At 41.1% G+C, this 26,716-nt stretch overlaps 1 protein-coding gene across 1 annotated transcript in view; it reads right to left on the bottom strand.

Moving 5' to 3' along the window:
* The window catches only part of terb1 (telomere repeat binding bouquet formation protein 1), a 164,806-nt gene that overhangs the window by 76,103 nt on the left and 61,987 nt on the right, over nt 1–26,716 (bottom strand). Inside the window, exon 11 of the mRNA XM_060838318.1 lies at nt 23,016–23,186. Within this exon, the coding sequence (XP_060694301.1) occupies nt 23,016–23,186 (171 nt within the window). The remainder of the gene's footprint in view (nt 1–23,015; nt 23,187–26,716) is intronic.

The raw sequence follows: 26,716 nt of genomic DNA, 5'->3' as shown, positions 1-26,716 counted from the left end.
GTTACTTGAGAAGATTCTGAGGGATAAGACATACATGCATTTGGAAAGACAGAGTTTGATTAGGGGTAGTCAGCATGGCCTTGTGAGTGGGAGATCATGCCTCACAAGTTTGTTAGAGTTCTTTGATGAAGTGATCAGGAAGGGTGACGAGGGCAGGGCAGTGGACAGAGTCTCTCCGGATTTCAGTAAGGCCTTTGATAAGGTTCCAAATGGTAGGCTGCTCTGGAAGGTTAGTTCGCATGGAATTCAGGGCAAGGTAGCAAACTGGATACACAATTGGTTTGATGATAGGAAGCAGGGGGTAATCGTGGAAGGATGCTTGTTGGACTGGAGGCCTGTGACTAGTGGAGCACCTTATGGGTCGGTGCTGGGCCCATTATTGTTTGTTATCTACATCAATGATTTGGATGAGAATATACAAAGCATGATTAGTAAATTTACAGATGACACTAAAATAGGCAGTATCATGGACAGTGAGAAAAGTTATCAGAGATTGCAGCAGGGGGAGAGTGGGCTGGGAAATGGCAAATGGAGTTTAACATAAATAAGTGTGAGGTCTTGCAAAATCAAATCAAGGTAGGAGTTTCATGGTGAGTGGTAAGGCCTCAAGGAGTGTAGTGGAACAGAAGGATCTTGGAGTTCAGGTTCACAGTTCTCTGAAAGTGAGACAGGGAGACAGCAAAAAAAAAATTGATAATCACAAACCTCTCGTGTCTAAATTATACTGTACCAATTTATTCCTGTAATAATATTTATGTCTGTATAATTATAAAGTATCATATTAAATGTATTACTATTTAGTTGGGGAGTGCATTTGAAATTGGTTCCTTCATCTAAAATAGCTTGATAATGACAGATAGGTAAAATACACACCTTTGCAGGTCTGTTTGCTTCTCTTTCTCCTATTTGGAGCAGGTCTTTTGAAGGTGTCATCTATGACTCTATGGCAAGAAAGAAACAAAAAATGAAACACAGTAATATTTAACATGGGTTGCAAAACCAAAATAGTAATATACACAGTCTTATAAAGGTAAAAAGAAATTTACTGGATTTGTTTATTAAATAATGTTCCTGCCTACTCCATTTTACTTCCTCTTGTCACATTATTGTCATACTTTTGTATTGACTTCCTCTCATATTCTGGATAATCCAAGATGGAGGACAGGAAAAAATTGTGGCTATAAGAGCTGCTCCGTTTTTTGAGGTATTTTCAGTGTTGGAGCTGATTTCCTCAAATTCCAGGAGCAATAATTTCTGTTTTATAAGCTGTTACACTGATTTGGAACTTTGGGAAAAAAAGATCAAAACAACAGCACTTTAAAAAGGAGGAAGAGAGACAAAGATAGGGACCACATGGTCAGTGTGTGTGTGTGTGTGTGTGTGTGTGTGAGAAAGAGAGAGAAAAACCAACCTACACTGTTGTCTGACACAGCAGTGAACCTAGACAAAAGTGAGGACTGCAGATAGAGTCATAGAGATGTACAGCATGGAAACAGACCCTTCGGTCCAACATGTCCATGCAAACCAGATATCCCAACCCAATCTAGTCCCACCTGCCAGCACCCAGCCCATATCACTCCAAACCTTTCCTATTCATATACCCATCCAAATGCCTCTTAAATGTTACAATTGTATCAGTCTCTACCACATCCTCTGGCAGCTCATTCCATACATGTACTACCCTCTGTGTGAAAAAGTTGCCCGTAGGTCTCCTTTATATCTTTCCCCTCCCACCCTAAACCTATGCCCTCTAGTTCTGGACTCCCCCACCCCAAGGAAATGACTTTGCCTATTTATCCTATCCATGCCCTTCATAATTTTGTAAACCTCTATAAGGTCACATCTCAGCCTCCGATGCTCCAGGGAAAACAGCCCCAGCCTGTTCAGCCTCTCCCTATAGCTCAAATCCTCCCACCCTGGCAACATACTTGTAAATTTTTTCCAGATCTTTCAAGTTTCACAACATCTTTCCGATAGGAAGGAGACCAGAATTGCATGCAATATTCCAACACTGGCCTTACCAATGTCCTGTACAGCCGCAACATGACCTCCCAACTCCTGTACTCAATACTCTGACCAATAAACGAAAGCATACCAAACGCCTTCTTCACCAAGCAATCTACCTGCGACTCCACTTTCAAGGAGCTGTAAACCTGCACTCCGAGGTCTCTTTGTTCAGCAACACTCCCTTGGACCTTACCATTAAATGTTTAATTCCCGCTAAGATTTGCTTTCCCAAAATGCAGCACCTCACATTTATCTCAATTAAACACCATCTGCCACTTCTCAGCCCATTGGCCCATCTGATCAAGATCCTGTTGTAATCTGAGGTAACCTTCTTCGCTGTACACTCCACCTCCAATTTTGGTGTCAACTGCAAACTTACTCTTATGCTTGCATCCAAATCATTTGCTGGAGATCAGAGTCTAGATTAGACTGGTGCTGGAAAAGCATAGCAGGTCAGGCAGCATCCGAGGAGCAGAAAAATCGATGTTTCGGGCAAAAGCCCTTTACTCCTGATGAAGGGCCTTTGCCCAAAACATCGATTTTCCTGCTCCTCGGATGATGCCTGACCTGCTGTGCTTTTCCAGACCACTCTAATCTGGACAGCAGTGAATCTGTACAGCTATTGCCTTTGCTGTTTGAGTTCAAGCATTTCTGGACATCGGATTGTGTCTAAGAAAAATTAACAAACAGCGAAATTCACAGCTGACCTTGAAGGAACCTGTGTGGGAGATCTCACAGCACAGGAGCAGATAAGTGTATGGTATTTAAGTGTAACCTCGCTATCTTATTTTTTAGTAGTGAGTAAAGTGGGTTCTTTTTGGTTATATGTTTTACTGAGCTCTCTCTCTCTTAATTAACATTTGAAAATATAACACAAAGGTACTAAAATAGCCTGGGACATTAGGGAGAATTTCCAAGTTATTGATGATTATGTCTACAGTAAGTGTGTTTGGTTGCAAATCTTATCAAATAGCAATAATCAGTTGGCGCGGCAGTTAGAGGCAATGAGGAATTTATAGAAGGTAGGGGGTGTGATGCATGGCAGTTATAGGAAGGATGAAAAACCACAGATACAGGCAGGCAGATGGGTTACTGCCAGGAAAGGTAGGAGAGGGAGGCACGTAGTGCAGGAGTCTCCTGTGGCTATCCCCATCTCAAACTAGTATGCTGTGTTGGAAGATGTAGGGGGTGATGCACTCTTATGGGATTGTAGCATGAATTGCCGGTACCAAGACTAGCTCTAATGTAATGAGGGTATGAGGGTATTGTGATAGGGGACTCTCTAGTCAGAGGCACAGACAGACGTTTCTGCAGCCGACAGCCAGAAATCAGAATGGTGTGTTGCCTGTCTGGTGCCAGAATCAAGATTATCTCGGGAGAGTGCAGAATATTCTCAAAGGGGGTGAGCAGGAGGATGTTGAACACATTGGAACTAACTTCACAGGAAGGAAAAAGGATGAGGTTCTGAAGGATGAATATAGGAATTTAGGCAGAAATTTAAAAAGCAGGTCCTCAAGGTTAGTAATATCTGGATTACTCCCGTTACTATGAGCTAGTGAGGGTAGGAATAGGAGGCTAGAATAGATGAATGCGTGGCTGAGGATCTGGTGCAGGGAAGAAGGGTTCACACTTTTGGATCATTGAATCTCTTCCTGGATAGAACTGACCTGTATAAGATGGATGGATTGCACTTGAATTGGAAGGGGACTACTATACTTGGAGGGAGATTTGCTAAAGCTGTCTGGGAGGATTTGAACTCGTAAGGTAGCGGAGGGGGGGTAGTTGTGACCCGGGGGATAGTGAATAAAGAGATCAGTCTGAGACTGGTACAGTTGGGAAAAAAGATTTGGGAAAAAGATCAAGTCAAACAGTCAGGGCAGGTAAGAGTAAAACAGAGACTGAAGGAGGGTTGATAAATTAAATTGCATTTATTTCAATGTTAGAGACCTAACAGGGAAGGCAGATGAACTCAGGGTATGGTTAGGAACATGGGACTGGGATATCATAGCAATTACAGAGTTGTGGCTCAGCAATGGACAAGATTGACAGCTTAATGTTCCAGGATATAAATGCCATAGGAAAGATAGAAAGGGGAGGCAAGAGAGGAGGGGAAGTGGTGTTTTTGATAAGGGATAACATTACAGCTGTAGTGAGGGATGATATTCCTGGGAATATGTCTGGGGAATTTGGGTGGAACTGAGAAATAAGAATGGGATGATCACCTTACTGAGATTGTACGATAGACTCCCCAATAATCAGTAGGAAATTGAGAAACAAATTTGTACAATCTGTAAGAATTATCTTTAAGAATAATAAGGTGGTATTGGTAGGGGATTTTAACTTTCCAAACATAGAATAGGACGGCCATTGTGTTAAGGGTTTAGATGGAGAGGAATTTGTTAAGCGTATACAAAAAAATTTGTGTGTACAAGAGATCGAGTGAATTGTCTGAAGAGTATAAAGGCAGTAGGAGTATAGTTAAGAGGGAAATCAGGATGGCAAAATGGAGACATGAGATAGCTTTGGCAAATAGAGTTAAGGAGAATCCAAAGGGATTGTATAAATACATGAAGGACAAAGGATAACTAGGAGAGAATAGGACACCTGAAAGATCAGCATGACAGCCTATGTGTGAAACTGTAGGAGATAGGGAAGATACTAACTGAATATTTTGCAGCAGTGTTTACTGTGAAGGAGGACATGGAAGACATAGAATGTTGAGAAATTGATGGTGACATCTTGAAAAATGTCCATATTACAGAGAAGGAGGTGCTGGATATCTTAAAACACATAAAAGTGGATAAATCCCCAGGACCCGACCAAGTGCACCCACGACCTCTGTAGGAAGCTAGGGAAGTGGTTGCTGGGTCCCTTGCTGAGATATTTGCATCAGCAACAGTGACAGGTGAGGGGCCAGAAGACTGGAGGTCAGCCAACGTGGTGCCACTATTTAAGAAAGTTGGTAACGAAAGGCCAGGGAACTACAGACCGGTGAGCCTGACATCAGTGGTGGGCAAGTTGTTGGAGGAATCCTGAGGGACAGAATTTACATGTATTTGGATAGGCAAGGACTGATTAGGGATGGTCAACATGACTTTGTGCATGGTAAATCGTGTCTCACGAACTTGATTGAGTTTTTTGATGAAGCTACAAAAATGGATTGGTGAGGGCAGAGCAGTGGATGTAACCTATTTGGACTTCAATCAAGATTAGAGTGGTGCTGGAAAAGTACAGCTGGTCAGCCAGTATCCAAAGAGCAGGAAAATCAACGTTTTGGGCAAAAGCCCTTCCTCAGGAATGAGGCTGGGAGTCTTGGAGGTGGAGAGATAAATGGGAGGTGGGTGGGGCTAGGAGGAAGTAGGTAAAGTGCAAGAGGTGGATGGAGGTGGGGGTCAAGGTGATAGGTCAGAGAGGAGGGTAGAGCGGACAGGTGGGAAGGAGGATTGACAGGTAGGACAGGTTATGAGGATGGTGCTGAGCTGGAAGGTCGGAACTGGGGTAAGATGGGGGGAGGGGAATTGAGGAAACTGGTGAAGTCCATATTGATGCCATGGAGTTGAAGGGTCTCGAGGCAGAAGATGAGGCATTCTTCCTCCAGGCATCAGGTGGTGAGGGAGTGGCGATGGAAAAGACCCAGGACTTGCATGTCCTTGGCAGAGTCGGAGGGGAAGTTGAAATGTTTGGCCACGGGGTGGTGGGGTTGATTGGTGCAGGTGTCCCAGAGATGTTCTCTGAAGCGCTCTGCGAATAGGCATACAGTCTCCCCAATGTAAAGGAGACCACATCAGGAGCAGCAGATATAAGAAATTACATGTGGAAGTGCAGGTGAAATTTTGATGGATGTGAAAGGTTCTTTTGGGACGGAGGTGAGGGTGGAGGTGTGGGCACAAGTTTTGCAGTTCCTGTTGTGGCAGGGGAAGGTGCCAGGAGGGGAGGGTGGGTTGTTAGGGGAGTGTGGACCTGACCAAGTAGTTGCGGAAGGAACGGTCTTTGCAGAAAGCGGATAGGAATACGGGATAACATTTTTGCATGAGGCAGGGTCGAATGAGATGTAATCCAGGTAGCTGTGGGAGTTGGTGGATTTGTAAAAAATGTCAGTGTTGTGTTGGTGGAGATGGAGAGGTCCAGGGAGGGGAGGGAGGCACCAGAGATGGTCCAGGTGAATTTAAGGTCAGGGTGGAATGTGTTGGTGAAGTTGATGAACTGTTCAACTTCCTTTTGGGAGCACGAGGTGGCGCTGATGCAGTCATCAATGTGGCGGAGGAAATGATGTGGAATGGTGCCAATGTAACTCCAGAAGATGGCTTGTTCCACGTAGCCAACAAAGACATAGGAATAGCTGGGGCCCATGCGGGTGCCCGTGGCTACCCCTTTCTTCTGGAGGAAGTAGGAAGTTTTGAAGGAGAAATTGTTGAGGGTGAGGACCAGTTCAGCCAAATGAATAAGAGTGTCAGTGGAAGGGTATGGGTGAGTATGTCGGGAGAGGAAGAAATGGAGGGCTCGAAGGCCCTGGTCATGGCGGATGGAGTGCAGAAGGACTGGATGTCCATGGTGAAGATGAGGCATTGGAGGCTGGGGAAACGGAAGTCTTGGAGGAGGTGGAGGACGTGGGTGGTGTCCCGAATGTATGTGGGGAGTTCCTAGACCAGGAGTGATAGGACAGTATCGAGGTAGCTGGAGATGAATTCGATGGGGCAGAAGTAGGTGAGACGATGGGTCAGCCGAAGTAGTCAGGCTTGTGGATCTTGGGTAGAAGGTAGACTTGGGCGGTGCGGAGTTCCTGAACTATGTGGTTCCCGAACTCTCCTCTACATTGGGGAGACCAGAAGCCTTTACACAGAGCGCTTCAGAGAACATCTCCAGGACATTCACACCCCACTGCTCCGTGGCCCAACATTTCAACTTTCCCTCCCACTCTGCCAAAGACATGCAGTTCCTGGGCCTCCTTCACCGCCACTCCCTCACTACCCGATACCTCGGAACACTTCAACCGCAGGGCATCAATGTGGACTTCACTAGTTTCTTCATTTCTCCTCCCCCCACCTTACCCTAGTTCCAAACTTCCAGCTCAGCACCACCCTCATGGCCTGACCCACCTGTCAATCTTCCTTCCCACATATCTGCTCCACCCTCCTCTCTGACCTATCATCTTGACCCTCACCTCCATCCACCTATTGCATTCCCAGCTACCTTTCCCCCAGCCCCATACCCTTCCCAATTGTCTCTCCACCCTCGAGGTTCCCAGCCTCATTCTTGATGAAGAGCTTTTGCCTGAAATGCTGATTCTCCTGCTCCTCGGATGCTGTCTGACCTGCTGTGCTTTTCCAGCACCACTGTACTCTTAGCTCTAATCTCCAGCATCTGCAGTACCCACAGCAACCTATATGACTTCAGTAAGGCATTCGACAAGGTTCCTCATGGGAAACTGGTTAGCAAGGTTAGATCTCGCGGAATACAGGGAGAAGTAGCCATTTGGATACAGAACTGGCTTAAAGGTAGAAGATAGAGGGTGGTGGTGGGGGGTTGCTTTACAGACTGGAGATGTGCCACAAGGATCGGTGCTGGGTCCACTGCTTTTTGTCATTTATATAAATGATTTGGATGCAAACATCGGAGTTTTAGTTTGCAGATGACACCAAAATTGGAGGTGTAATGGAGAGCAAAGAAGGTTACCGCAGAATACAATGGGACCTTGATTAGATGGGTTAATGGGCCAGGGAGTAGCAGATGAAGTATAATTTACATAAACGTGAGGTGCTGCATTTTGGAAGGCAAATCAGGACAGGACTTTTACAAATAATGGTAAGGTCCTGAGGAGTGTTGCTGAACAAAGAGACTTTGGACTACAGGTTCATAATTCCTTGAAAGTGGAGTCGCAGGTAGACAGGATAGTGAAGAAGGGGTTTAGTATATTTTTCTTTATCGATCAGAACACTGAGTATAGGAGATGGGATGTCATGGTGTGGCTGTACAGGACATTGATTAGGCCACTTTTGGAATATTATTCGAAATTCTGTTGTCCCTTCTATAGGAAGGATATTATGAAACTTGGAAATGTTCAGAAAAGATTTCCAAGGATGTTTCCAAGATTGGAAGGTTTGAGCTATAGGGAAATGCTGAAGGTTTGGGCTATTTTCCTGAAGTGTCAGAGGCTGAGGGATGACCTCATAGAGTTTTATAAAATCATGAGGTGCATGGATAGGTCTTTTCCCGGTGTTGGGGGAGTCCAGAACTAGAGGCCATAGGTTTAGGGTGAGACGGGAAAGATTTAAAGGGACCTAAGGGGCAACTTTTCACACAGAGGGTAGTGCGTGTATGGAATGAGCTGCCACAGGAAGTGGTGGAGGTTGGTACAATTACAGCATTTAAAAGGCATATGGATGTATATGAATAGGAAGAGTTTAGAGTGATATAGGCCAAGTGCTGGCAAATGGGACTAGATTAATTTAGGATATTTGGTCAGCCTGGACTAGTTGGACCGAAGTGTCTGTTTTCATGCTGTACACCTCTGTGATTCTATCTATATGTAAACTCATTGTGGTCTGACGCCAGGTTCTACAAGTTTATACAATTATTTTCTGAGATTTATTTTTCTGCAGTTGTGTGTCCTTGAGTCCCACAAGGTATTTTGCCTAACTGATACCAGGGTAATGGTCAGCGTGAACCAGCTTAAAAGGATATCAGAGAAAAAAGAGAGGATCCAGTCATCATGATCTGTTGGGATCAATAATGGTAGACAAGAAGTCCTGTTGTAGAGTACAGGGACTGAGAGCTAAATTAACAAACAGAAGCTAAAAGATTAGAATGTCTGGATTATTATCCATACTACATTTAAGAAAGAAATTAGGGGGAATTTCCTCTCTCAGACAACAGTGAATCTGTGAAATTAGTATAGAGCTGAAGAGTTTGGGTTATGAAGTATATTCAAGGCTGAAATATACAGATTTTTAATCAGTAAGGGAATCAATGATTATAAGGAAAAGGCAGGAAAGTGGAGTTAAGAATTATCATTTCAGCCATGATGTCACTGAACAGTGGAGAAGACTCACTGGGATGAATGAAAATTTATTTTCCCATATCTTGTATCTTAAATTGACAGTCAATTTCAATGTTGGGGTAACCCTAACCCAAGTCCTATACTTTGGAAATTGATAATGGTGACATTTTCAATGAGTCTAAGAAAATCTATGCATGCTAAATTATTACTTTGCAGGTACATTTTCAATAGAAAAAGACTTCAGCAAGCAAATGATGCCTAAGACTGCAATATTAAATTGGAAATAGTGACTTTCCAAAATCGAGGTAAGCAAATGAGCAATTAAAAGAATAATGCCACTGAATATTTACTAATTTGCAAGAGCAGCTATGTTCCATCATGGAGTTTTAAATTGGGTTTGCAGATGATCTAACTATAATCTTCCAAAGTTCAGCCGCTTTTAGAATATTGTGTAAGTTCTGGTCACCACATTACCAAAAGGATGTGGACACTTTGGAGAGGGTGCAGATAATGTTTATGAGGATGTTGCCTGGTATTGAAGGTGCTAGCTATGAAGAGAGGTTGAGTAGATTAGGATTGTTTTCATTAGAAAAAAGGAGATTGAGGGGAGACCTGATTGAGGTCTACAAAATCATGCAGGGTGTATGCAGGGTGGATAGAGATAAATTTTTTCCCAGGGTGAGGGATTCAATAATGAGATGTCACGCGTTCACGGTGAGAGGTAAAAAGTTTAAGGGGATACACGCAGGAAGTACTTTACACAGAGGGTGGTAGGTGCCTGGAACACGTTGCCAGCAAAGGTAGTAAAGGCAGGCGCGGTAGATTCATTTAAGGTATGCCTGGACAGATGCATGAGTAGGTGGGGGACAGAGGGGTGCAGATGCTTAGAAATTGGGCGACAGGTCTAGACAGTGGATTTGGATTGGCTAAGGCTTGGACGGCCGAAGGATCTGTTCCTGGGCTGTAAATTTTTTTTGTTCTTCTTTGTTCTTTGTTGAAAGGTCTCTTGACTCAGGAACTATTTTGTAAAATTAGCAAATTATGTATATCCTTATTTCGTAGCCGCAAAGAACCAAGGAATTGTAGTCAGTTAGCCTAAGAATTCTTGGCTAGAAATTGCTAGAAATCCATAAATAAAGATATGGTGACTGAGCACTTTGAAACATTTTAGTTGATTAAAAAGCCTATGTGAATTTATAAAGATTAGACCATGTCTGAAAACATGACTGACATGATGGTAAGGTGAATGACAATGAATATTATTCAGATTATAGAATCTCCACAGTGCATAGCGATAATCACTGTGCCATTATGCCTCCCATGGATATATCTTTTTTTCTACTCAATTGTGGAATCTGAGCATTGCTGGCTAGCAGTTATTGCTGTCTCTGGGTGGCCTTGAGAAGGTGGTGGTGAGCTGCCATTTTAACTCACCGCATTCATCTACTGTGGATTGCTCCACAATGCCATTGGGAATGAAAGTCCAGGATTTTGGCCCAACAGACAGTGAAGGAACAGTGATATATTTCCAAGTCAGGCGAGGAGGGGAACTTGAGGTTGGTGATGTTCCTATAGATCTGCTGCTCTTATCCTTCTAGATGGGAGTAGTCATGGATTTGGAAGGTACTGTCTGAGAATCTTTGATGAATTTCTGCAGTGTATCTTGTAGACAGTACATACCACTGTTCCTGAGCATCTGGTGTGAAGTGTAGTAGCAATCTTGTGTGTCTCCAGAACGCATTTGATAAATGCTAACTGAAGTTGAAGTGCATGAAGTTAAGGTAAAGTATTGACCTAGTTAGGACATTGTCTGAGCAGCAGAAGACAAAGATTAGGGATGATATGCAGGTACACTGTTTGGCAAGGTAGATACTCTTTATTTTTATCCATTTGGGTGAATCAATACCTCCAGCAATCAGAAAATCATAACCTGAAAAAAAAGCCAATCATTCTGAACAAAAAAAAAATTCAAATTAAGACGAGAGGTCTGATCTAAACTAATCTAAAGTTTAGGGGACTTCCAAAAAAAAACACTAGCTGCAAAATAAACCTAAAATTCCAAGTCTTAGGCATGACCGTGTTTATGGGACACTGCATACTTATTGTTTTGCTTTCTTGTTATTATTAAAACGGCATTATAACTATAAATGTAATAACAAATCAGACCCAATTGACAAAGTATGGTGAGTTCAAATTAGTAAGGACAAATTATTGTTAGTTCTGCACACAAAGATTGATTAACACATCAAATGGATTCTGAAGAGGCGTCTAGGGTGAAACTGTGGAATTAGTGAAGAAACAATCGAATGTTGCATTAGTGATAAATTTCAAGGTCCTTTTGGATGCATGAACTAAGGAAAGTTAAATGTTGGGCCTTCTTCATCTATGATTATCTTGAGATATCTCATGTGCCCCAGCTAAAACAAAAAACCAAAATAAAAGTTGGACAAGTTGGTTTGTACTAATGGTATAGCAGGCAATTGAGGATCAGCTTTTCCACTGACAACCATTGGAGTAATTGATGCTAAAGAAAAAGAGAATGATAATTTAAATTGATGTTCTTTTAACATCCTAAAATTGACATTTCAAGCACAAGAACCTTAAATCTGAGAACTTACTAAGAGGCAGGATATGGAGGAATCAAAGTCTGTGAGATGGTTGCCATCCATGTATTTGTTTGCAAGTTCTTTGTCATTCAAAGTAGAAATAATGATTTTTAAAATATTTTAGATGTCAATTGACATTGTAAAAATGCCTGCACAGCACAGTGAAAATCTGTATTGTGGAGATCAAATGGGATTGACAAAGAACTGTCAGGAGGTAAGTGAAATCTGATATCCTCTCTCTCATCACCTCGTGGCCAGTTATGAATATAGCTAAACTTCCTGCATTTGTCTAGGATCTCCACCCCCACAATCAGCTAATAAAATCAGACTGTGTAAGGAATTGCGGCAGCCGTTTTGCAAACAGAAGCTCATGCATTTTAGTGTTTTAGTCTTTGATAGGCATGAAGGGACATTCCCATAAAAACATTAATCCACCTTTTTCAGATGCTGACTGACTTGCCATGTATTTCCAGCATTTGTGTTTTGTTTATCCTTTAAACCAATTCACTTTTTTTCACTACTTACGTATCAAAAAAGATGTTGTACCTCTTTTTAAAGTCTAGCTTGTCTCGTGTTTTCTGCTCTTCCCTTGATGTACTTTGTCTTAGAAGTTTAGCTTCAGGTACAGTTATTGACTGGTTTGATGGTTTTCCATGTTGCACAGACCAAGATTTTTCACCACGTTGCTGGCCCATTTCTGGAACTCTATTTCTGTTCTGTGTGTCAGGAGATATGCTTTGGCCACCACTGCATGTACGGCCAATGGGCAAATCGTGTTGCTGGCTATTCATATTCCTTGCTTCAGCATCAGAACTCAATTTGTCAGAATTCCCAAACTGATCTGCATTTCTATTGACTCTGTGTATTTCGTGTGGAACATCATCTTCTACAAATATCTGCCGTTTTACTTTTTCCTGAGAAAATAAAGGGCAGAAAATTGGTTTCTACCATTTTACAAGTTATCTTTTGTTTTGCTTTCAATTAACAGGTATATAACAATTTAAAATGAGTACACTGTGTAAAGGTTGTTCTGCTATAATGCACATTTCGTTAACACAAATTCATTATAACATGATTGACGAACTGGATGCACTGCTTCTAATGTTATGAAGATGTGGGTGTACTGTACCTTTAGAAGATAGAACATAGAACAATACAGTGCAGAACAGGAAATTTAGCCCTCAATGTTGTGCCGACCCGTGAACTATTCTCAGCTCATCCCCCTACACTATCCCAAAATCATCCATGTGATTATCTAAGGATTGTTTAAATCTCCCTAATGTGGCTGACTTGACTACATTAGCAGGTAGGGCATTCCACGCCCTTACCACTCTCTGCGTAAAGAACCTGCCTCTGACATCTGTCTTAAATCTATCACCCCTCAATTTGTAGTTATGCCTCTCGTACAAGCTGACATCATCAGCCTAGGAAAAAGACTTTCACTGTCTACCCTATCTAATCCTCTGATCACCTTGTACATCTCTAGCCTTTTTCTTTCCAATGAGAACAGACCCAAGTCTCTCAGCCTTTCCTCATAAGACCTTCCCTCCTGACCATGCAACATCCTGGTAAATCTCTTTGCACCTTTTCCAATGCTTTCACATCCTTCCTATAATTGGGTGACTAGAACTGTACACAATATTCCACGTGTGGCCACACCAGCGTTTTGTATAGTTGCACCATGATGTTGCGGTTCTGGAACTCAATCCCTCTACCAATGAAACCTAACAGACCTTATGCCTTCTTAACAGCACTATCCACCTGGGTGGTAACTTTCAGAGATCTATGCACATGGACTCCAAGATCTCTCTGCACATCCACACTAGCGAAAATCTTTCCATTGACCCAATACTCTGCCTTCCTGTTATTCTTTCCCAAGTGCATCACCTCACATTTAGCTGCATTGAACTCCATTTGCCACCTCTCAGCCCAATTCTGCAGTTTATCCAAGTCCCCCTGCAACCTGTAGCATTTTTCCAAACTGTCCACTACTCCATCGACTTTAGTGTTATCTGCAAATTTACTAATCCATTCACCTATGCCTGCGTCTGAGTCATTTATAAAAATGACAAACAGCAGTGGTCCCAAAACAGATCCTTGTGGCACACCACTAGTGACTGGACCCCAGACTGAATATTTTCCATGAACCACCACTCGCTGCCTTCTTTCAGAAAGCCAGTTTCTAATCCAAACTGCTAAATCACCCTCAATTCCATGCCTGTGTATCTTCTCCATCAGCCTACCATGTGGAACATTATCAAAAGCTTTACTGAAGTCCACGTATACCATGTCAACTGCTCTACCCTCATCTACATGCTTGGTCACCTTCTCAAAAAACTCAATGGGGTTTGTACATGACCCTCCCTTGACAAAACCATGTTGACTATCTGAAATCAAATTGTTGCTTGCTAGATAATTATAAATCTTATCTCTTATTATCCTTTCCAAAATCTTTCCTACAACAAAAGTAAGGCTCATTGGTCTGTAATTATCTGGGTCATCTCTGCTGCCCTTTTTGAACAAGGGCACAACACTTGCAATCCTCTAGTCCTCAGGTACTAAACCTGTAGACAATGATGACTCAAATATTAAAGCCAAAGGCTCTACTATCTCCTCCCTAGCTTCCCAGAGAAGTCTCGGATAAATCCCATCTGTGCCGGGGACTTGTCTACTTTCACACCTTCTAGAATTAATAAAACCTGTGCATAAATAACCTCGATCCTTTCTGGTCTAATATCTCGTATCTCATTCTTCTCCTCTACAATATTCTCCTTTTCCTGAGTGAACACTGATGAGAAATGTTCATTTAGCATCTCTCCGATCTCTACAGGGTCCACACTCAACTTCCCACTTCTGTCTGTGACTGGCCCTATTCCTCCCCTAATCATCCTTTTATTCCTCACATACCTATAGAAAGCTTTAGGGTTCTCCTTTATTCTATTTGCTAAAGACTGCTCGTGTCCTCTCTTTGCTCTTCTTAACTCTCTCTTTCAATCTTTCCAGCTGATCTGTAACTCTCCATCGCCTCATCTGTACCATCTTGCCTCATCAACACATTAGTCTCCTTCTTCTTAACAAGAGATGCAATTTCTGTAGTAAACCATGGTTCCCTTACCTTATCACTTCCTCCCTGTCTGACAGGGACATACCTATCAAGGACATGCAATATCTGTTCCTTAAACCAGCTCCACATTTCGATTGTCTGCATCCCTTGCATTCTGCTACCCCATTCTATGCATCCTAATCGCAGTATAATTTGCCCTTGCCCCATCGATAACTCTTGACCTGTGGCATGTACCTATACCTTTCCATCGCTAAACTAAACGTAAATGAATTGTGGTCACTCTCCTCAAAGTGCTCACCTACAACTAAATCAAACTAGATCAGAGTTAAAAGATGGTAGATATATCTGACACCACTAGTGTTCTCAATAAGGTAACAATGTAACACTTGGTCGAAAGTTAAATTAGCTGGTTGCCTGGAAACAACAAAACAGATTCGAATTAGGCCCACCAGTTTAAATTATATACCAAAAAATACCAAACTCCAATCAAGTTTGAATTTAGTATATTGACAATCTTAAAAGCCAATGACACAATCCAACACTTTAGGACTAGGGAAAATTGAACAGTTGAGAGGAGAACTACCAATCCATTAGCATGTAAAAAGACTGCCTGAAAAATAGCTCTCTTAAAAGGTACCTGTGAAGCAGAATCCCAAAGAAGAAAGGAAGACCAGAAAAAACGAAAGCTGTCTGATTTTGAGATAAGAAGTGTTGTTTTGTAAATCTTAATCAGGAGTTTTATTGGACTAGTATTATAGAAGGGAAGGTAAAAGATAGGTTTGAGGAAGGAATTGTAAATAGTTGTTATATTTTAAGAAATAAAGTTGTTAATTTTTACTTTAACTAGTTCTTGGCCTAGTGAATTTTCACAGACTACTTCACAGAATAAATCTTTTCTGGTTGCTGGTTTTAAATTAAGCAGGCGAGTTTACCCTGTGTCTTAACACTAAAGTGCTAAGTTTAAAGTGTGCATTGGTTATAATGCGATTCTGACCCCATTAGTTTAAATGATGCTGCTATTATGTGATTTTCTTATAACACAGGTTTGCACAAGAATGGAACTACTGCGTTATAGCAGAACTGACTGTAAATGGGTCACTTGCCCATTCTGCACACAGCACAGTGATTAAATGCATCACTCAGCTCCATGTTTTCTACTGATTTGGCTATGATAGTGGTAGATGCACCACAACTGATCTCCACACTTCCAGGCAAAGCAGGAAACATTTGCCATGGCTTTCACCTCCTGATCAATATCCAATGAATTCTGCTGCAAAATGAATGTACGTGAACATCAAGGAAGTGAAAGAACTAGTTTAGATTAATTTTGATACCCAAATGGCAGCTCTGCAAATATCTACTGCCTATTTCATTGTTAAAGAATGGCCTATGAATAATGTATTGCAGTGTTCAGCAGTTACAGAACTTGTACGTCAGCTGTATTTCATGTCTTTTGTAAAAGCAGAGGATAAAACTGAGGTAGAAGAAAAAACATCAGTGATGTCAAACAATGACGTTGACCTTGGCTTGATGTGATTTTGAACTCATATTTTGCTGATTTATTCAATTTATGAGGGAGAGTACTCATGTGGGGGACAGATGAAACATTATGAAGAAAGGACAGTGCATTAGAAATAGTCAGCATGGCTTTGTGAGGGAAAGGTCATGCCTCACCAGCCTTATTGAATTCTTTGAGGATGTGACAAAACACATTGATGAAGGTAGAGCAGTTGATGTGCTATATTTGCATTTTAGCAAGGCGTTTGATAAGGTTCCCCATGGTAGGTTTATTCAGAAAGTAAAGAGGCATGGGATAGAAGGAAATGTGGCTGTTTGGATACAGAATTGGTGTGCCCACAGAAGACAAAGGGTGGTAGTAGATGAAAAGTATTCAGCCTGGAGCTCGGTAACCAGTGGTGTTCCACAGGGATCTATTCTCGGACCTCTGCTCTTTGTGATTTTTATAAATGCTGCAAATGTGTTGCTGGTCAAAGCACAGCAGGTTAGGCAGCATCTCAGGAATAGAGAATTCGACGTTTCGAGCATAAGCCCTTCATTTACTCGATTTTTATAAATGACTTGGATGAGGAAGTGGAAGGGTGGGTTAGTAAGTTTGCTGATGACACAAAGATTGGTGGAGTTATGGAGGGCTGTTATAAGTTATAACGGAACATTAACAGTTTGCAGAACTGGGCTGATAAGTGGCAGATGTAGTTCAACCTGGAAAAGTGTGAAGTGATTCGTTTTGGAAGGTCAAATTTGAAAGCAAATTACAGGATTAAAGCAGGATTCCTGACAGTGTGGAAGAACAGAGGGATTTTGGTGTCCGTGTCCATAGATTCTACAAAGTTGCCACCCAAGTTGATAGGTTTGTTAAGAAGGCATATGATGGATGGCTTTCATTAGCAGGAGGATTAAGTTTAAGAGCTGTGAGAATATACTGCAAGTCTATGAAGCCCTGGTTAGACCACACTTGGAATATTGTGTTCAGTTCTGGTCGCCTCATTATAGGATGGATGTGAAAGCTTTAGAGAGGGTGCAGAGATGATTTACTAGAATGCTGCCTGGACTGGAGGGCATGTCTTATGAAGAAAGGTTAAGGGAGCTCAGGCTTTTCTCATTGGAGCAAAGAAGGATGAGAGATGACTTGATAGAGGTGTACAAGATAGGGTGGATAGCCAGAGACTTTTTCCCTGGGCGGAAACAGCTATCATGAGGGGGCATAATTTTAAGGTAATTGCGGAAGATTTAGGGGAGATGTCAGAGTTCAGTTCTTTACACAGAGGTTTGTGGGTGCGGGGAATGCACTCCACCAGTGGTCATGGAGATAGATATATTGGAGATATTTAAGTGACTCTTGGATAGGTACATGGATGATAGCAAAATGCAGGGTATGAAGGTCAGTTCGATCTTCGAGTAGGATAAAAGGTCGGCACCACATCGAGGGCCGAAGGGCCTGTACTGTACCGTTCTATGTTGTAATATGATAGCATGTTAGGGAGTGGAAAAAAGAGGAGTTCACTAGCAACTAAAGACAGGGTAGGGAAAGTGATAAAAAGACAGAAGCTCGAACTGTTTATCTTAATGAACACTGTTCATAACAAGACGAATGAATTGATAATACAAACAGAAATAAATCAGTATGACATGAGGTTTGGATGCAAGAACAGGAAGAAAAGAAAAGGTAAGATAAGATCAATAAAAGATAAGATCAATACTGGAATGAAAAATTATCTTGATTTGGAGAATCAAAATGTAGAATCAGTTTACGCGGAGATAAAAAATAGCAAAGGAAAGTAGTCACTAGTGGAAGTGGTTTACAGGCTCCATGACAGCAGCTACACTGTGGGACTGAATGAAAATAAAGAAATAATAGGGTCTTGTTGGAAGGAACTGCAATAATAGTGAGTGATTTTAATCATCAAATAGATTAGACAAACTATATTATTAAAAATGATTTGGAGATGCTGGTGTTGGACTGGGGTGTACAAAGTTAAAAATCACACAACACCAGGTCATAGTCCAACAGGTTTAATTGGAAGCACACTAGCTTTCGGAGCGACGCTCCTTCATCAGGTGATTGTGAAGGGCTCAATCGTAACACAGAATTTATAGCAAAAATTTGCAGTGTGATGTAACTGAAATTATACATTGAAAAATTGATTGTCTGTTAAGCCTTTCATCTGTTAGAATACAGTGATAGTTTCACTTCTTTCATGTGTAAATCACAAAACTCTTTTTTTTAAAAGTTACATTCTCGGGTTAGCTGTTAACAATGGTGATAGCTAGACAATATGTTGAAGGTGTTAGCCCCCTGTGTTCTCTGTCTATGATCTTATGTTTAGAATGATTCTAATCTAAAAAGTGAGATAACAGAGTTTTACATAAATTCATGCAGTTTTTGAGCTCAGAGTTCTACATGAATGTATGCAGTTTTGAGGCAAAGTGCAATGTAACTCTGCAAGTACAAATTCACCACACAAAATATATGTACACATATATTTTGTTGTGTGATTTTTAACTTTATATTATTAAAGATAGCCTGGAAACGAGTTCATAGAATGTATTCAGAACAGTTTTGTTGAATAATAAATTCTAGAACAAACAGGACTAGCCTAGACTCTGTAACATATAATGAGGCAGGAAAATTAGTTAAGGTACTCAGAATAAAGAATCTTCTTGGAAAGAGAAACCACAGCATGGTGGGTCTACGCAACATTCAGCTCAAGGGTGATAAACTTGGGTCCAAAACTACCATCCGAAAATTAAATAAAGGAACCATTAAGAGTTGAGAGAACTGAGTTAAAGGTAAGATCATGAGAAGCAGACACAGACATTTAAGGAGCACGTTAATAATTTCAACAAAGATATATTCTATTGAGAAGGAAAGACTCCATAAAAGGATGCCTTATCTATGGTTAAACAAGGAAATTAAAGACAATATCAAACTTATAAAACATGCAATGCTTCAAAGATTAGCAGTAGGTCAGGAGATTTGGAAAATTTTAGAAACTAGCAAGAGATAGCTTTAAAAAGTGAGAAAATTGGGATGACAGTTCCAGTGTAATACAGTACAGAAATGTTCCATTTGGTCCAATCAGTGCATTCCAACCATGTTCCCAAACCAAACTAGTCCCACTTACCTGCATTCGGCCCATATTCCTCCAAACCTTTCTATTCATGTACATATCAAAATGTCTTTTAAATGTTATAACTGTACTTGCATCCACCACTTCTTCTGGCAGTTTGTTCCACATATGAACCACTGTCTGTGTAAAAAAGCTCCCCTCATGCCCTTTTTAAATCTTTCTCCTCTCATCTTAAAAATATGCCCCCTAGCTTTGAACTTCCCCACCCTGAAACCCCCCTATCTATGCCCTTTGTGATTTTATAAACCTCTCAAGGTCACTCTTCAGCCTTCTACACTCCAGTGAAAAAGTCCCAACCTATCCAGCCTATCTTTATAACTCAAACCTTCTAATCCCAGCATTATCCTGGTAAGTATTTTCTGAACCCTCTCCAATTTAATAATATCCTTCCTAAAGCAGGAAGCAGTACTTCCTAAAGTACTGCTCACAGTACTCCAGAAGAGGCCTCATGTCCTATACAACCTCAACATGACATCCCAACCCCCAATTTCAAAGGTCTGAACAATGAAGGCAAGCAAGTGTGCTAAATGCCTGAAAACTAACAATAAATATTAAAAGGGAGTTTAAACATAGGAACAAAGTAGACTATTCAGCCCAATGACCCCGACCCACCATTCAATATGATCATGGCTAATCAAACACTTCAACACCTTTTACTCACATCACCCTCATAAGCCAGTACAGGACGTCTCCAATTTATAAACGTACAACTTATAAACATGGGTGCAATTTTAAATATCCAACACACCAAGATTTCCTGTACTTATTCACAGCTGCTAAATGTTGTCCTGCATTGTGTTCCAACCTGTATACAAATAGAACTGTGAACGGACTCAGAATCAGAACCTGTTCACAACCCAGGGATTGCCTCTATGCCAATTCTTATCTGATATCTATAAATCTCTACCTTGACCATACTCAAAGACTGAGATTCCACAGCTGTCTGTGGTACAGAATTCCAAAAGTTCACAACCCTCAGATTAAAGTAATTTTTCTTCATCTCCAATCTAAACATAGAAACGTAGAAGATAGGAGCAGGATGAGGCCATTCGACCCTTTGAGCCTGCTCCGCCATTCATCATGATCATGGCTGACCGTCCAATTCAATAGCCTAATCCTGCTTTCTCCACATAACCTTTAATCCCATCCGCCCCAAGTGCTACATCTAGCTGCCTCTAGAGGCATCTCTCTCATTTAAAACTATATCACCTATATCATCAGGGAATCGCTATATCAGTGATTCCCTGACGAGGGGAAATATCTTACCTGCACCTATCCTATCTGTTGTTTTCAGTATTTTGTCGGTTTCAACATCTCTCCTTCTTAAAAATCTAGAAAATACAAGCTCAGTTTGCCTAATATTTCTTCATAAGACAGTGCCATCATCTCACGAACAAGTCTGATGAGTCTTTATTGCATTCTCTCTATGGGAAAAATATTTTTCCTGAAATAAGGAGATCAAAACTGATGCAGTACTCCAACTGTGGTCCAAACGATCTTTTTTGCAATTGAAAAAAGACTTCAATCCTCCTGTACTCAAATTGTTTTACAATAAAGGATAACGTTCCATTAGCTTTTCTAATGGCTTTCTGCATATTCATATTAGCTTTCAGTGACTTATGACAAAGACACCAATTCCCCTTTGTACACTTACACCTTCCAACCTCGTGCCACTACTATCAATACTCTGTATATCTGTTTCTCCTACCAAAGAGGATAACCTCACATCTTTCCTCATTATTTTCCATCTGCCTTTTTGTGCATTCACTATCCAAAGCTACTGCAAAGGTATAAAGAAATGTGACAGTGTAGAGTATTTGTATTTCCAAAATGCATTCACTGAGGCACTACATAAAAGGTTACTTCACAAACTAAAAGTGTTGGGAGTAATATGTTAGCATGATTAAAGGATTGGCTAACTAAAGGAATCAGTCATGATTTGGAGGTGCTGGTGTTGGACTGGGATGTGCAAAGTGAAAAATCACAACATCAGCTTATAGTCCAACAGGTTTGTTGGAAGCACTAGCCTTTGGAATGCTGCTGCACCATCAGGTGTTTGTGGAGAATAAGATTGCAAGATACAGAATTTATAGCAAAGGTTTACAGTTTGATGCAGCTGAAACTATATATTGAAAAAGACCTGGATTTGACTCGAGAAATCTGCCAATAAATATAAAAATTTGTAAAGTATGGCTCCAGTTCTACCCTTTGCCTAGAGTAAAGCAATATATAATGGTTCATGAAAACAACACTGCTTAGTAAAGAAGAAAGGATCCAATGCTTTTATAAGAATAAAGCTCAATTAAAGTGACGCACCATCAGCTGCTGATCTCTGTACTGCCTTTTATTTTCTTTATTTCTTGAAGATGTTGGATTAATTGCAGGAATAACAGAATCCTCCTCTCTGTGTTCATTCTCTCTGTGAGTTAAATTAAATTTTCTTTTCTCTGGGGTAATATCCTGATTTTTTGCCTGTCTTGTTTCACCAGTCCAGTTATCCATTTTTGTATTATCCAAGGAAAGCTGTTCATTGGAATGCTTCAGTAGCATATCTTCTCTCTGTTTCAGCATCTGGTCTATTCCATTGAACAGTGGCTCACAGGACTAGTACAAAATAAATTATAGAAATATAATCAGAACTAATTTTTCAACTATTCATTAATATAGAATCTGTACTAGGGATAACATGTATTATACATTAATCAGCTGTCATGACACCTCCACCAGTGGTACTGAGATCTTTAGGCAGTAATTTCCAGCTTCACTTTCTTTTAGCTCTGATCTCAGTCAGTACATTTCCTGGGATTCTTTCTACAAATAGTTTCAGCATCCCTGTGCTAAGAAATGGGACAAAACTATTAACCACTGCTGGTGCCCATCTGGTATGAGAAGCACTTTCATTGAGAGAATCTGAACAATATAGGAGTGGGTTAGCTATGATGCTTCTTCTTCACCGGTGAACAGCATCTGAAAAAGCACCTGGCAGTGCACATGAAACCATAATCCATTCACCAGTACCTTCAGGAGAAATGGGAAAGCTCCTAATCCTGCACCCACCAACCCAAATTTCTTTACTCAAGGAAACTTGACAGTCATTGTCTTTAGAACATTACACGTTGCTCCATTACAATGAGATACTTAGGCACTATGGGCAAGAATGGGGCAGATACTACAGCCTACACAGCAAGGGATGACCAAGTCAAAGAGATACCCCAGATAATTTCCTAAAGGCCAGCTCATAGCAACACAAGACTTCTCATAAAAGAATACCTTCTAGTTCTCTCAACTGGAGAGAAAAACAAAGAACCAGTAACTGTGAAATTGTTTGAATATCTCGTTAAAAGTCTTCTATAACTCTTTCATCACTTTACCCAACAGTATAAGAATGATACTCGCTCAAGGCCAAACTTGCACATACAGTCTTTTACCATTGGCAGCCTCAGCTTCAAGGCCCTAAGTTCTTGAATTCTCTCCACAAACTCTGCAACCTCTTACTATTTTAAGTTTCAAATCTTTATGGACAAGGTTTGAGCATTTAACCTTTCAGCTTGCAATGTGTTCAATATCTAACTTTGGCTGATAATGCTCCTTTGAACTGCCTTTGAATGTTGCACTGCAGTAAAGACAACGTATAAATCCAAGTTGCAGTTTTAAAAAGAAGAAAAACTCATAATCTGAAGGAGAATTCAAACAGTTAACCTCTTCTTGCTGTTTTTCTAATGTCTTTATCCTACTTAGAAATCCTTCTGCAAATTTCCAGTAATCTTTCAGACTGTTGTTTTTGGGATAATCAATGCCATATGTAGTAACTGTGTCTCCGCTTGGTTGAACATTCTCCATCAGACTCTTCGATAGTTTCTCAGCTTGGAAAGAGACAACAGCAAGTATAAAAGTGAGCATCTAGAAAATAAGACCCAAGTACAAAGATACAGAAAACCATAACATCTGCACTATCCTGCAACTAAAGTACAGGTTCACTGGCATACAGGATCCTTGGAGAACTTCATATTTGGTGACTTAGTACAAACCCTTATGCACTTATGGAGAAATACAAACAAAGCTACACATTACCAGGAGCCCCCTCTCCTGACTAAAGGCAACTAATCTTCTTGCTTTGCTTTAGGGGTTTTCATTCGCCATGCTGAGTTTGTATTGGTCTCAGGGTGAAAGGGAACTAGCCTTCCTTAGTTGCCCTGAATAGGTGGTTTATCCTTGAATTACTACAGTTCCTGTGGTGATGATGTTCCAACTGTTGTGAACAGTATGGAATTCAGATTACATATAAAGGAACAATAAGATACATCCAGATTGTAACATGTACTATTTAAAGGGAAACTCTGAAGTGATGTTACTTTGGTGATGTTACTGCTCTTGTCCTTTTCAGTAGTAAAGGTTTTAAGGTTAGGACCCTCTGTCGAGCATGCCAGTGGTGGACTTAGTAAATAATAATTACTTAAGTGGTGTGAGGACTTGTTAATTAGACTATTTCATCTTGGATTGTGCTGAGCTTTTGACTGTCATGACTAAAGTCTTGCAGGCAATGTTAGGACAATACAGATATTTGAAATTTGAAAGGGAAAGGGTACAATCAGAAGTGACAATAGTTCAGTTGAATAAAGGCAATTATGGAGCAATGAGGGAGGTGCTGGCCAAGGTTCAATGGTGCAATACCCTAGCAGGAATGGCAGTGGAACAACAATGGCAGGTACTTCTGGGTATAATGCAGAAGATGCAGGATCAGTTCATTCCAAAAAGGAAGAAAGATCCTAAGAGGAGGCAGGGGTGGCCGTGGCTGACGAGGGAAGTTAAGAAACATATAAAGTCAAAAGAGAAAAAGTATAAAATAGCAAAGATGAGTGGGAAATCAGAGGACTGGGAAGCTTTTAAAGAACAACAGCGGAAACTAAGAAGGAAATACGCACAGAAAAAATGAGGTGCATTAAGAGGACATTAAAAGCTTTTTTTAGGTACGTGAAAGAAAAAAAATGGTTAAGACTAAAATTGGGCTCTTAAAGACAGAAACAGGTGAATATATTACGGGGAACAAAGAAATGGCAGAAGAGTTGAATTGGTACTTCAGATCTGTGTTCACTGGGGAAGACACCAGCAATCTCCCTGAGGTAATATTGGCTGAAGGACCTGAATTGAAGGGAATTTATATTTGCCAGGAAATGGTGTTGGAGAGACTGTTAGGTCTGAAGGCTGATAAGTCCCCGGGACCTGATGGTCTACATCCAAGGGTACTGAAGGAGGTGGCTCTAGAAATCGTGGATGCATTGGTGATCATTTTCCAATCTTCTATAGATTCAGGACCAGTTCCTGCGGATTGGAGGATGGCTAATGTTGTCCCACTTTTTAAGAAAGGAGGGAGAGAGAAAGCAGGGAATTATAGACCAGTTAGTCTGACCTCAGTGATGGGAAAGATGCTGGAGTCAATTATAAAGGATGAAATTACGACACATCTGGATAGCAGTAACAGGATAGGTCAGCATCAGCATGGATTTATGAAGGGGAAATCATGCTTGACTAATCTGGAATTTTTTGAGGATGTAACTCTGAAGATGGACAAGGGAGATCCAGTGGATGTAGTGTACTTGGACTTTCAGAAATCCTTTGATAAAGTCCCACATAGGAGGTTAGTGAGCAAAATTAGGGCGCATGATATTGGGGGCAAAATACTGGCATGGATTGAAAATTGGTTGCCTGACAGGAAACAAAGAGTAGTGATGAACGGCAGGCGGTGACCAGTGGGATACTGCAGGGATCAGTGCTGGGACCGCAGCTTTTTACAATATACATTAATGATATAGATGATGGATTTAAAAGTAATATTAGTAAATTTGCTGATGACACAAGGCTGGGTGGCAGCGTGAAATGTGAGGAGGATGTTAGGAGAATACAGGGTGACCTGGACAGGCTAGGTGAGTGGACAGATGCATGGCAGATGCAGTTTAATGTGGATAAATGTGTGGTTATCCACTTTGGTGGCAAGAACAGGAAGGCAGATTACTACCTAAATGGAGTCAAATTAGGTAAAGGGGTAGTACAACGAGATCTAGGTGTTCTTGTACATCAGTCAATGAAAGCAAGCATGCAGGTACAGCAGGCAGTGAAGAAAGCTAATAGCACGCTGGCCTTCATAACAAGAGGGATTGAGTATAGAAGCAAAGAGGTTCTTCTGCAGCTGTACAGGGCCCTGGTGAAACTGCATCTGGAATATTGTGTGCAGTTTTGGTCTCCAAATTTGAGGAAAGACATTCTAGCTATTGAGGGAGTGCAGCGTAGGTTCACGAGGTCAATTCCCGGAATGGCGGGACTATCTTACGTTGAAAGATTGGAGCGACTGGGCTTGTATACCCTTGAGTTTAGAAGGCTGAGAGGGGATCTGATTGAGACGTGTAAGATTATTCAAGGATTGGACACTCTGGAGGCAGGAAGCATGTTTCCGCTGATGGGTGAGTCCCGAACCAGAGGACACAGTTTAAAAATAGAGGGTAAGCCATTTAGAACAGAATTGAGGGGAAACTTCTTCATCCAGAGAGTGGTGGGTGTGTGGAATGCTCTGCCCCAGAAGGCTGTGGAGGCCAAGTCTCTGGATACTTTCAAAAAAGAGTTGGATAGAGCTCTTAAGGATAGTGGAATCAAGGGTTATGGGAATAAGGCAGGAACAGGATACTGATTGAGGATGATCAGCCATGATCATAATGAATGGTGGTGCTGGCTCGAAGGGCAGAATGGCCTATTGCTGCACCTATTGTGTATCTACCTATGCCAGCCAAATATTGTCTCCAGCTCCAGTGATGTTTGCCGAGTAAAATGCAAGAACTGGAAATTAAAGCACCATAGTGCAAGTGTCGCACGTGCTTTTAGATCACAGAGAGGCTTTAAGGGCCAAGAGGTTAACACTTGTTGCTCAATACTTAGCCTCTGCTCGGCTCCTGAAGACATTTTGGATATAGCTCGTCCAATTAAGTTTCTGATCAGTGACCACTGGTGACCACCCACTCACCACTGCCTCTCCATCAAACATGAGCTACTTTAATACTGTAGGAGTTATGTATGGAGTAGAATGCCAGCAAATCATCAGCAGAGTTCCAAATGTGACCTTCTGTCAGTGTAGCCATTCACCATGACTCATTTTTGAGGTTTATTATTGAGGAAAATCAGAGCATTTATTTTAAAATTTTACAACCTGGTCTTACCAGACATCTATACACAAGCCATTTCTTGAAAGGATCACTTTATAATGATTAGGATGGGTGCTCTCATTGAACTGGAGGTATTGAGTTTAACTGCATTCAATTACAACAAGGAGCATCCTGTAGTGGACAGTGGGGAACCGGCAAATGTAGTGTATCTGGATTTTCAGAAGGCATTCGATAAGGTGCTGCAC

The sequence above is a fragment of the Hemiscyllium ocellatum genome, chromosome 17, assembly GCF_020745735.1.
Source record: "Hemiscyllium ocellatum isolate sHemOce1 chromosome 17, sHemOce1.pat.X.cur, whole genome shotgun sequence".
NCBI lineage: Eukaryota > Metazoa > Chordata > Chondrichthyes > Orectolobiformes > Hemiscylliidae > Hemiscyllium > Hemiscyllium ocellatum.
This window is presented reverse-complemented; position numbering and strand designations above follow the sequence as displayed.